This window comes from Alosa alosa, chromosome 5, assembly GCF_017589495.1.
Source record: "Alosa alosa isolate M-15738 ecotype Scorff River chromosome 5, AALO_Geno_1.1, whole genome shotgun sequence".
NCBI lineage: Eukaryota > Metazoa > Chordata > Actinopteri > Clupeiformes > Clupeidae > Alosa > Alosa alosa.
The window spans coordinates 33,405,570-33,418,757 of record NC_063193.1 but is presented as its reverse complement, the minus strand read 5'-3'; the positions used below and the strand labels follow the sequence as shown (position 1 = coordinate 33,418,757).

Here is a 13,188-nt window from a genome sequence, read left to right as displayed (position 1 = left end):
GGGCCAAATGAATCCGACCTGAACTAAATTAGAGGCCCTGAGCTTTAGGCTCTCAAAAGTGTAGCTTGTAGCCTACACATAGACACAAATTGCATACTTAAATAGCTTAAGAACTATTTTTAAACGGTTTTGTTAAACTATTCAACCTAACACTTTGCCATCACGCGATGCACCTCTTTCTCTCCCTCTCGTTACTCACACACACGTGATGGCAAAGCATCCTCTTTGTGACAGGTCCCTTAACAAGCACATATCCATTGTATAGGCCTAGTCTATGAAAATAATTGCTATCACTTAGCTCTTGGATTAACATGATACACAGGATTTACACTTGCAAGTGACGCAAGTTGATAGACAATTGTGTATCAAAAGAAGAAAGAAAAGTTTGCATAATGAAATGCTTTTGAATTATTTTTTTGCAGCATATCGCCTTTACTACCTACCCCCCTAGCGTGTGTGTGTGTGAGAGCGTGTGCTAGCTTGTGTGTGTGCGTGTGTGTGTGTGTGTGTGTGTGTGTGTGTGTGTGTGTGTGTGAGCGTGTGCTAGCTTGTGTGTGTGTGTGCGTGTGTGTGTGTGTGTGTGTGTGTGAGAGCGTGTGCTAGCTTGTGTGTGTGCGTGTGTGTTCAGTGGTGCGGACTGACCTGTCCATAGTGTCCACAGAGCGCCTCAGGTGTTTGTTCTCCTCCAGCAGCAGCAGGTTCTTCTCCTGCAGCGTCTCTATGCGGCCGCTCTGCTGCTCCACCTGTCCACACAGGTGTGTGTGTCACACACAGACAACGTGTGACCACGTGTGTGTGGTCTGCACTGTCATCTCTATGCTGCTCCACCTGTACACAGGTGTGTGTGTGTCACACACAGACAACGTGTGACCACGTGTGTGTGTGTGTGTGTGCGAGAATCTTAGCTCTCCCCAGGGTCTGCACTGTCATCTCTATGCTGTTCTACCTGTCCACACAGGTGTGTGTGTCACACACAGACAACGTGTGACCTCGTGTGTGTGGTCTGCACTGTCATCTCTATGCTGCTCCACCTGTACACAGGTGTGTGTGTGTCACACACAGACAACGTGTGACCACGTGTGTGTGTGTGTGTGTGTGTGAGAATCTTAGCTCTCCCCAGGGTCTGCACTGTCATCTCTATGCTGTTCTACCTGTCCACACAGGTGTGTGTGTCACACACAGACAACGTGTGACCACGTGTGTGTTTCAGTGAGACTGTGAGTGACCTCAGTGACGTGCGTGTGTGTTTGATGCCTTTAATCTTGGCTCTCCCCAGGGTCTGCTCTGACATCACCTATTAGTGTGTGTGCATATAGGTGTGAGAGAAAGAGAGAGAGAGAGAGTGTGTGTGTGTGTAAAATACCTTGAGTCTGATCTCCCCCAGAGCTTTTTTCTGCTTTGCACTCCTGATGTGTGTGACATGTAAGTGTGTGTGTGTGTGTGTGTTAGAGAGAGAGAGACTGGGTCTGTTCGAAATGGGTAAAACTGCAGCCTTTTAAGATATCTAACTGGGGAGCGAGGCAGCAAGTGTGGTTCGAAACTGAAATTTCGCTGCCTTCTAAGATATCTTAGATTTCTCGAATAACGGTCATTTTTGGAGGCAGCATCGATGCACGCTTCATCCTCCCTCCTACCCATAATCCCTTGCGGCAACATCTGAAACAGCTGTGAAAAGTAAACAAACATGGCGGAAGACATCGGTATTGGCTGCTGAATCTGTTGAAAATGTAATTTGTGTGACATTATTGGGGGCCAAGCAGCGAAGGCACCCATTGTGTTTCTATCTTTTCTTATTGGGGGCCAAGCAGCGAAGCTGCGAAGGCACCCATTGTGTTTCTATGATTTCTTATTATTATTATTTAACATCTTTCCTCTGCCATTGAAGTCTATGGCAGCCCATAGAACCGTCTGGTAAAAAGTTGTGAAATTTGGCACACTGATTGGGGATAGTAGATTGATTAATTTCACCAAGTTTTATACGGCACCTTGAGCTTTAGCCACCAACAGGCCAAAGTTGGACTTGCGCTCACGCGACGTAACTTCTGACCTGTTGACCCGATTGTCAAAAATCAGGTATCGTTGGAATCCTTGACCAAGCCGAAAGTAACGCACCCTATGACGTCATTTTCCGCCATGATGGATTTTCCGCCATATTGATTTTAGTGAAAGTGAAACTAAAACTTCACAGGTCACAAATTTTGTCCGATCGTCACCAAACTTAACACATATGCTCTTCAGACCAAGCCGCACAAAAAAGTTATTCCTTTTAGCCTTCGAACTCAAACCGTTCGACCCGTAAACAGCTAATCAAATTTGCGCGGTTGCTGCCAAACAGGAAGTGAGCTCATATCTCAGCAACCCATTCATCTATCATAACTAAACTTAGTCCATGGACTCAGGACCCAATCAGGGGGACGCTCAAGAAATCTGGTGACCTTTGACCTCTAGGGGGGCGCTGTAATTAAGAAACATGCCTTTTGGCCTGTAGCAGCAGTTGTGCTTAGAATTAAAACCCATTAGTGGTGTCTGGTACTACTGTTGAAGGTCCTTAGGTCACCCAAGCCAACTTGTGATGTCATCGAATTGATTCGCCGCCATATTGGATTTAATCAAAACACAAAACTTTTGGCAGGTCACAAATTTCATCTGTCCCTCACCAAAATTGGCAGAGACCATCTACAGACCATGTCTGATGAGTGCATTGCTTTCTGGAACAATTGACAGAAGCTTTGGCCTGTCCCAGCCAATCAAAATTTGCGCTAAGCCAAACAGGAAGTGATTTCCTTATCTCAGCAACACTTTCATGTATCAAAACCAAATTTAGTACATGTAACTCAGACCACATCGGAGGACGCCAAGAAATTTGGTGACATTTTACCTCTAGGGGCTCCGTAATTGACAAAATGCATTTTGGCCAGTAGTTGCTGATGCGCATTATTTTGCAATGGAAGTCAATGGCAGCCCATAGAACCGCCTGGTAAAAGTTATACAATTTTGCACACTAATTGGGGACAGTCCAATAATTCATTTCACCAAGTTTCATGCGGCACCTCAAGCTCTAGCGCACCAACAGGCCAAAGTTGGACTTGTGTTTACGGACGAAACTTTTTGACCTGTTGACCCGAATGGCAAAATGAGGTATCATTGGAATCCTTGGGCCAAGCCGAAGTTCAACACACCCCCATGACGCCAATTCTTGACCTTCTATGTTTAAATCACAGCAAGTGTGATCATATCTCAGTCAATTTTTATTTTTGATGTGAAACTGATGACAGCAAGTTCCATCTAGTTCATTCTAATGTGTGCGCAAGGGTGGGACGGGGTGGGATGGGCAGAGGCTTCTTGGCGGTGGGCTGGCTGGGGGGAAGGGGCGGGCGACACTCAGCCCTGGTTCAGCCCCACAAAATCAGTTATGTTTTGAGGTGAAACTTGACCTTGTAACTCAGCCAATCTTTGGTTGTATGGCATGGAACTTGCTGTGACTGCTTAAGGCTATATGTCTGATGCAAACGGCATTGACTTACATGGCAAATCTGGCCTGTTGATTTCACTGCTTGGCCCCCCATTGCTGCTTGCAGCTATATTTATATTTATTTCTATTATTATTATTGGGGCCAAGCAGCGCCCCATTGAAGTTTCTTACTATTGTTATTATTTAACATAGAACCGCCTGGTGAAAAGCCATGAATTTGGCAAACTGATTTGGGGACAGTCCCATGATTAATTTCACCAAGTTTCATACCGGCACCTTGAGGGCTCTAGCGCCACCAACAGGCTTGAAAAGTTGGACGCGGCGTTCACGCGCCGCGTAACTTTTGATCCGTTGATCCAATTTTCAAAAAATGAGGTATTGTTGGAATCCTTGGACCAAGCTGAGTTCAACGCACCCTATGACGTCATTTTCCGCCATGATGGATTTTCCGCCATATTGATTTTAGTGAAAGTGAAACTAAAACTTCACAGGTCACAAATTTTGTCCGATCGTCACCAAACTTAACACACATGCTCTTCAGACCAAGCCGCACAAAGTTATTCCTTTTCGTCTTGAACTAAAACCGCTCGCTGAAGAACAGCCATTCGAAATTTGCTTGTGGCTTCAAACAGGAAGTGAGCTCATATCTCAGCAACCCATTCATCTATCATAACCAAACTTAGTCCATGGACTCAGGACCCAATCAGGGGACGCTCAAGAAATCTGGTGACCTTTGACCTCTAGGGGGCTGTAATTAAGAAACATGCCTTTTGGCCTGTAGCAGCAGTTGTGCTTAGAATTAATACCCATTAGTGGTGTCTGTTACTACTGTTGAAGGTCCTTAGGCCAACCCCAAGCCAACTTGTGATGTCATCGCGTAATTGATTCGGCTGCCATATTGGATTAAATCAAAAACACAAAAAGTTTTGCAGGTCACAAATTTCATCTGTCCTCACCAAAATTGGCAGAGACCATCTACAGACCATGCCTGATGAGTGCATTGCTTTCTGGAACAATTGACAGAAGCATTGACCTGTACCAGCCAATCGAGAATTTTGCTTAAGCCGCCAAACAGGAAGTGATTTCATATCTCAGCAATGCTTTCATGTATCAAAACCAAATTTAGTACATGTACCTCAGACCCCATCGAGGACGCTCAAGAAATTTGGTGACATTTACCTCTAGGGGGCACCGTAATTGACATAAATGCATTTTGGCCAGTAGTTGCTGATGCATTATTTTGCAATGGAAGTCAATGGCAGCCCATAGAACCGCCTGGTAAAAGTTATACAATTTTGCACACTAATTGGGGACAGTCCAATAATTCATTTCACCAAGTTTCATGTCAAGCACTCTAAGCTTTCAGCCACCAACAGGCCAAAGTTGGACTTGTGTTCAATGGATCGAACTTTTGACCTGTTGACCAATGGCAAAATGAGGTATCATTGGAATCCTTGGGCCAAGCCGAAGTTCAACACACCCCTATGATCCAATTCTTGACCTCTATGTTTAAATCACAGCAAGTGTGATCATATCTCAGTCAATTTTTTATTTTTGATGTGAAACTGATGACAGCAAGTTCCATCTAGTTCATTCTAATGTGTGCGCAAGGGTGGGACGGGTGGATGGGCAGAGGCTGCTATGCGGGCTGGGCTGGGAGGGGGGGGCGGCGACACTCAGCCCTGGTTCAGCCCCCACAAAATCAGTTATGTTTTGATGTGAAACTTGACCTTGTAACTCAGCCAATCTTGGGTTGTATGGCATGGAACTTTGCTGTGACTGCTTAAGGCTATATGTCTGATGCAACGGCATTGACTTACATGGCAAATCTGGCCTGCTGATTTCACTGCTTGGCCCCTCATTGCTGCTTGCAGCTATATTTATTATTATTATTATTACGCTTCCGTCATTGAAGTCACTGGCAGCCCATAGAACCGTCTGGTGAAAAGTTCTGAATTTTGGCACACTGATTGGGGACAGTCTCATGATTAATTTCACCAAGTTTCATACCTGACACCTTGAGTTTAAGCACCAACAGGCCAAAGTTGGATGTGCGCTCATGCACGTAACTTTGATCCGTTGATCCCCATTTTCAAAAAATTAGGTATTGTTAGAATCCTTGACCAAGCCGAATTCAAGCGACCCTATGACGCCAATGCCATGCCATGATGGATTTTTCCGCCATTTTGATTTTATCAAAACACTAAAAAGTCTTCAAAGGTCACAAATGTTGTCCGATCAACACCAAATCTGACACAATTGATCTTCAGACCAAGCCTCACACAAGTTATTCGCTTCCTGAACTCAAACCGCTCGCCTGTAATGTTAATCGGAAATATGTATGCCGCCAAACAGGAAGTGAGCTCATATCTCAGCAACATATAACCCCATCAGTAGGACACTCCAAGAAATTTGGTGACCTTTGACCTCTAGGGGCTCTGTAATTAGCAAAAATGTATTTTGGCCTGTAGTTGCTGCATTCTTCTGCAATGGAGGTCAATGGCAGCCCTTAGAACCGTCTGGGTTCATCCTGATGATGCACAAATAAGTTGGTGAACTTTGACCTCTATGGGGGCATTGAAATTAAGGCAAGCATGATCATATCTCAATCGATCTTTTATTTTTGATGTGAAACTGATGACAGCCGCAGTTCCATCCAGTTCATTCTAATGCGTAAGCAAGGGGGGGCGGGTGGGACGGCAGGGGCGATTGGCGGAGGTGGGTTGGCTGGGTGAGGGGCGGCGACACTCAGCCCTGGTTCAGCCCCCACAAAATCAGTTATGTTTTGATGTGAAACTTGACCTTGTAACTCAGCCAATCTTGGGTTGTTTGACATGGAACTTGCTGTGACTGCTTAATGCTATATGCCTGATGCCATGGCATTGAGTTTCATGCCAAATCTGGACTGCTGGACTGCTGAACTGCCTGCTTGGCCCCCACATTGCTGCTTGCAGCTATATTTGGGGGCCAAGCAGTGATCTTGAAGGCACCCATTGTTTTTCTATTTGTTCTTATTATTAGGGGCCAAGCAGCGGCTGCAGGGCAAACCATAGTGATTCTATGTTTTTTTTCTTCCTATTATTATTACGCCTTCGCCATTGAAGTCTATGGCAGCCCATAGAACCGACTGGTGAAAAGTTGTGAAATTTGGCGCACTGGATTGGGACAGTCCACAATTCATTTCACCAAGCTTCAAGCCGGCACCTCCAGCTCTAAGCCACCCAACAGGTCAATTTGGGCGGCGCGTTCACGCATGCGCTTTTGACCCGGTGATGCCCGATGCCCGGTGTGGTATCGTTGGAATCCTTGGACCAAGCCGAGTTCAACGCACCCTATGACGTCAATTTCCGCCATGATGGATTTTCCGCCATTTTGGATTTTTTCAAAAACCTTTAAAAAGTTTCACGCCTCACATAGTTTGTCCGATTTTCAATAAACTTAGCACATAACATCTTCAGACCAAGCCGACCAAAAGTTATCGATTTTCATCTTCGAACTAAAACCGTTTTGTCTGTAACAGCCAAATTTAAATATGCGGGCGAAGCCGCCAAACAGGGAAGTGAGCCTATATCTCAGCAACCCTTTCATCTGTCATAACAAATCTTAGTACATGGACTTATAACCCAATCAGTAGGGCACTCCAAAAAATCTGGTGACCTTTTGACCTCTAGGGCGACTCGTAATTAGCTTAAAATGCATTTTGGCCTGTAGCTGCTTTGTGCTTAGAATTAAAATGGACTAGTGGTGTGTCTGACAATACTGTGGAAGGTCCTTAGGGTCAACAGAAGACAACTTTGTGACATTAACATAAATTTATTTGACTGCCATATTGGATTTTAATCAAAAACATGAATAAGCATTCACAAGTCACAAATTTCAGCTGATCCTCACCAAAATTAGTAGAGACCCACCTTCAGACCATGCCTTATCAGTGTATTTTTTCTGAACAATTGACAGAAGCCGCTCACTGTAACAGCCAATCAAATTTGCCGCCAACAGGAAGTGAGCTCATATCTCAGCAACGCTTTCATGTATCAAAACCAAACTTAGTACATGGTCCTCAGGGACCAACCAGGAGTGACGCTCAAGAAATTTGGTGACCTTTGACCCTATGGGCTCCTGTAATTGGCAAAAATGTATTTTAGTCTGTAGTTGCTGCATTATTCTGCATGCAGGTCAATGCTGTTCCATGGGAAACCGCCTGTTCATCCTGATGATGCACAAATAATCGGTGACCTTTGACCCCTATGGGGGCATTGAAATCACAGCAATCAATCGACTTTATTTTGATGTCAACCGATGACAGCGAATCCAGTTAATTCTAAAGCTTGAGTGCAAGAGTCGGCAGGGTGGGACGGCAGGGCGGCTAAGTGGGCGGTGGGCTGGCTGAGGGGGCGGGCGAAGACTCAGCCCTGGTTCAGCCCCACAAAATCAGTTATGTTTTGATGTGAAACTTGACCTTGTAACCCAGCCAATCTTGGGTTGTATGGCATGGAACTTGCTGTGACTGCTTAAGGCTATATAGCCTGATGCAACGGCATAGATGGCAAATCTGGCTCTGTTGGATCCAGCTTCGCTTGGTTCTGCTACTACTGCTGCTTGCAGCTATATTTGGGGCCAAGAGCGGTTTCGCTAAAGGCACCCATTGTGTTTCTAAGGATTTCTTATTATTATTATTTAACATCTTTCCTCTGCCATTGAAGTCTATGGTAAGCCCATAGAACCACTGGTGAAAAGTTGTACTGGCACACTGATTGGGGACAGTCCACACCCATTTCCCACCAAGCTTCAAGCCGCACCTCCATTTAGCCACCAACAGGTCAATTTGACTTTAAGCGCTTCACGCGACGTAACTTTTGACCCGTGATGCCCGATTGCCAAAAATGTGGTATCGCTGGAACTTGACCAAGCTGAGTTCAACGCACCCTATGACGTCAATTTCCGCCATGATGGATTTTCCGCCATTGGGATTTTTTCAAAAACCTTTAAAAGTTTCACGCCACATAGTTTGTCCCATTTTCGTTTAAACTTAGCACATAACATCTTCAGACCAAGCCACTTCAAAAGTTATCGATTTTCATCTTCGAATTCAAAACCGCTTGTCTGTAACAGCCAACTAAATATGGGCGTAAGCCAAACAGGAAGTGAGCCTACATCTCAGCAACCCTCATCTGTCAAGTAACAAATCTTAGTACATGGACTTATAACCCAATCAGTAGGGCACTCAAAAAAATCTGGTGACCTTGACCTCTAGGGCGACTGTAATTCTCAGCTTTTAAAATGCATTTGGCTCAGCTGCTGTTGTGCTTAGAATTAAAATGGATTAGTGTACCTACTACTGTTGAAGGTCCTTAGGCCAACCTAAGCCAACTTGTGATGTCATCGTGAATTGATTCGGCCGCCATATTGAATTAAATCAAAATGACAAAAGTTTTGGCAGCTCCACTCATCTGTTCCTCACCAAATTGGCAGATACCGCACGCCTGATGAGTGCATTGCTTTCTGGGAAATGCCTGGATAGAAGCTTGGCCTGTACCAGCTAATAAAATTTTAGGCTGCCCAAACAGGAAGTGATTTCATCTCAGCAACGCTTTCATGTATCAAAACCAAACTTAGTACAAGTACTGACCACATCGAGGACACCAAGAAATTTGGTGACCTTTGACCTCTAGGGGGCTCTGTAATTAGCAAAAATGTATTTTGGCCTGTAGTTGCTGCATTCTTATTTTGCAATGGAGGTCAATGGCAGCCCTTAGAACCGCCTGGTTTATACAATTTGGCACACTCTCCAGTGATGCACAAATAAGTTGGTGAACTTTTGACCTCTATGGGGTATTTGGAAATTACAGCAAGCATGATCATATCTCAATGATCTTTTATTTTGATGTAAACTGATGACAGCGAGTTCCATCTCAGTCATTCTTATTTTTGCATGCAACAAGGGTTCCATCTTAGGGTGGGACGGGCAGGGCTGGTGGGAGGGCAGGTGGGTTGGCTGGGTGAGGGGGCGGCGACACTCAGCCCTGGTTCAGCCCCCACAAAATCAGTTATGTTTTGATGTGAAACTGACCTTGTAACTCAGCCAATCTTGGGTTGTTTGACATGGAACTTGCTGTGACTGCTTAATGCTATATGCCTGATGCCATGGCATTGAGTTTCATGCCAAATCTGGACTGCTGGACTGCTGAACTGCCTGCTTGGCCCCCACATTGCTGCTTGCAGCTATATTTGGGGCCAAAGCAGTGAAGCCAAGGCACCCATTGTTTTCTATTTGTTCTATTATTTCTTATTATTATGTTTTTAACATTATTTCCTCTGCCATTGAAGTCTATGGCAGCCCATAGAACCGCCTGGTGAAAAGTTGTGAAATTTGGCACACTGATTGGGGACAGTCCATTGATTAATTTCACCAAGTTTTAAGCCGGCACCTTGAGCGCTTTAGCGCCACCAACAGGTCAAAGTTGACTTATGCTCACGCGACGTAACTTTTGACCTGTTGACCCGATTGTCAAAAATCAGGTATCGTTGGAATCCTTGGACCAAGCCGAGTTCAACGCACCCTATGACGTCAATTTCCGCCATGATGGATTTTCCGCCATTTTGGATTTTTTGAAAAACCTTTAAAGTTTCACAGGTCACATATTTTGTCCGATTTTCACCAAACTTGAGCACATAACATCTTCAGACCAAGCCGCGACAAAAAGTTATCGATTTTTTCGCCTTCGAACTAAAACCGCTTTGTCTGTAACAGCCAATCGAAAATATCGGGCGAAGCTGCCAAACAGGAAGTGAGCTCATATCTCAGCAACCCATTCATCTATCATAACAAATCTTAGTCCATGGACTTAGGACCCAATCAGGGGCACTCAAAAAAAATCTGGTGACCTTTGACCTCTAGGGCGCTGTAATTAGAAAAATGCCTTTTGGCCTGTAGCAGCAGTTGTGCTTAGAATTAAAACCCACTAGTGGTGTCTGACAATACTGTGGAAGGTCCTTAGGTCAACAGAAGACAACTTGTGATGTAACATAAATTTATTTGGCTGCCATATTGGATTTAATCAAAAACATGAATAAGTTTTTGCAAGTCACAAATTTCAGCTGATCCTCACCAAAATTGGCAGAGACCATCTACAGACCATGCCTTATCAGTGTATTTTTTCTGGAACAATTGACAGAAGCGTTAACCTGTAACCAGCCAATCGAATTATTTCTGAAAGCCAAAACAGGAAGTGATTTCATATCTCAGCAACGCTTTCATGTATCAAAAACAAACTTAGTACATGGTCCTCAGGACCCACCAGGAGGACGCTCAAGAAATTTGGTGACCTTTGACCTCTATGGGCTCTGTAATTGGCAAAAATGTATTTTGGCCAGTAGTTGCTGATTATTCTTTTGCAATGCAGGTCAATGGCCAGCCCATAGAACCGTCTGGTTCATCCTGATGATTGGGACAGTCCAATAATTTGGTGACCTTTGACCTCCTATGGGGCCAAAGTTGGACTTGTGTTCCGATTTTATTTTGACAGCAATCAAAATGAGATCTTTTATTTTTTGATGTTCAAACTGATGAATTCTTGAAGTTCCATCCAGTTAATTCTAAAATTTTTATTTTGATGTCAAACTGAGACGGGTTACATCTAGTTCATTCTAATGTGTGGCAAGGGTGGGACGGTGGGATGGGCGGTTCGGTTCTTGGGGGGCTGGGCTGGGGAGGTGGCGGCGACACTCAGCCCTGGTTCAGCCCCACAAAATCAGTTATGTTTTGATGTGAAACTTGACCTTGTAACCCAGCCAATCTTGGGTTGTATGGCATGGAACTTGCTGTGACTGCTTAAGGCTATATGTCTGATGCAACGGCATTGAGTTGCATGGCAAATCTGGCCTGCTGAACTTTCACCCCACATTGCTGCTTTGCAGCTATATTTGGGGCCCAAGCATTGCTGCACCCATTGTGTTTCTATGATTTCTTATTATTATTATTTAACATCTTTCCTCTGCCATTGAAGTCTATGGCAGCCCATAGAACCGTCTGGTAAAAAGTTGTGAAATTTGGCACACTGATTAGGGATAGTCCCATAATTAATTTCACCAAGTTTCATACCGGCACCTTGAGCGCTCTAGCGCCACCAACAGGCCAAAGTTGGACTTGCGTTCCGCGCCACGTAACTTCTGACCTGTTGACCCGATTTTCAAAAATGAGGTATCGTTGGAATCCTTGGACCAAGCCCGAAGTTCAACGCACCCTATGACGTCATTTTCCGCCATGATGGATTTTCCGCCATATTGGATTTTAGTGAAAGTGAAACTAAAACTTCACAGGTCACAAATTTTGTCCGATCGTCACCAAACTTAACACACATGCTCTTCAGACCAAGCCGCACAAAAGTTATTCCTTTTAGTCTTGAACTAAAACCGTTCGCAGAACAGCCATTCGAAATTTCTTGGGCGAAGCCGCCAAACAGGAAGTGAGCTCATATCTCAGCAACCCATTCATCTATCATAACCAAACTTAGTCCATGGACTCAGGACCCAATCAGGGGGACGCTCAAGAAATCTGGTGACCTTTGACCTCTAGGGGGGGGCTGTAATTAAGAAACATGCCTTTTGGCCTGTAGCAGCAGTTGTGCTTAGAATTAATACCCATTAGTGGTGTCTGTTACTACTGTTGAAGGTCCTTAGGCCAACCCAAACCAACTTGTGATGTCATCGTAATTGATTCGGCCGCCATATTGAATTAAATCAAAACACAAAAAGTTTTGGCAGTTCACAAATTTCATCTGTTCCTCACCAAAATTGGCAGAGACAATCTTCAGACCATGCCTGATGAGTGCATTGCTTTCTGGAACAATTGACAGAAGCTTTGGCCTGTACCAGCCAATAAAATTTGTGGCTAACCGCCAAACAGGAAGTGATTTCATATCTCAGCAACGCTTTCATGTATCAAAACCAAACTTAGTACAAGTACCTCGGACCACATCGGGAGGACGCTCAAGAAATTTGGTGACATTTGACCTCTAGGGGGCTCCGTAATTGACAAAAATGCATTTTGGCCAGTAGTTGCTGATGCGCATTATTTTGCAATGGAAGTCAATGGCAGCCCATAGAACCGTCTGGTAAAAAGTTATACAATTTGGCACACTAATTGGGGACAGTCCAATAATTCATTTCACCAAGTTTCATGCCGGCACCTCAAGCGCTCTAGCGCCACCAACAGGCCAAAGTTGGACTTGTGTTCACGGACGTAACTTTTGACCTGTTGACTCGAATGGCAAAATGAGGTATCATTGGAATCCTTGGGCCAAGCCGAGTTCAACACACCCTATGACGTCAATTTTTGACCTCTGTGTTTAAATCACAGCAAGTGTGATCATATCTCAGTCAATCTTTTATTTTTGATGTGAAACTGATGACAGCAAGTTCCATCTAGTTCATTCTAATGTGTGCGTGCAAGGGTGGGAGGGGGTGGGATGGGCAGGGGCGGTGGGCTGGCTGGGGGAGGGGGCGGCGACACTCAGCCCTGGTTCAGCCCCACAAAATCAGTTATGTTTTGATGTGAAACTTGACCTTGTAACTCAGCCAATCTTGGGTTGTATGGCATGGAACTTGCTGTGACTGCTTAAGGCTATATGTCTGATGCAACGGCATTGACTTACATGGCAAATCTGGCCTGCTGATCTCTCTGCTTGGCCCCCTCATTGCTGCTTGCAGCTATATTT

At 44.7% G+C, this 13,188-nt stretch overlaps 1 protein-coding gene across 1 annotated transcript in view; it reads right to left on the bottom strand.

Moving 5' to 3' along the window:
- LOC125295305 (outer dense fiber protein 2-like) overlaps positions 1-13,188 on the bottom strand; it is a 40,086-nt gene that overhangs the window by 13,028 nt on the left and 13,870 nt on the right. Inside the window, 1 exon segment of the mRNA XM_048244570.1 lies at positions 643-743. Within this exon segment, the coding sequence (XP_048100527.1) occupies positions 643-743 (101 nt within the window).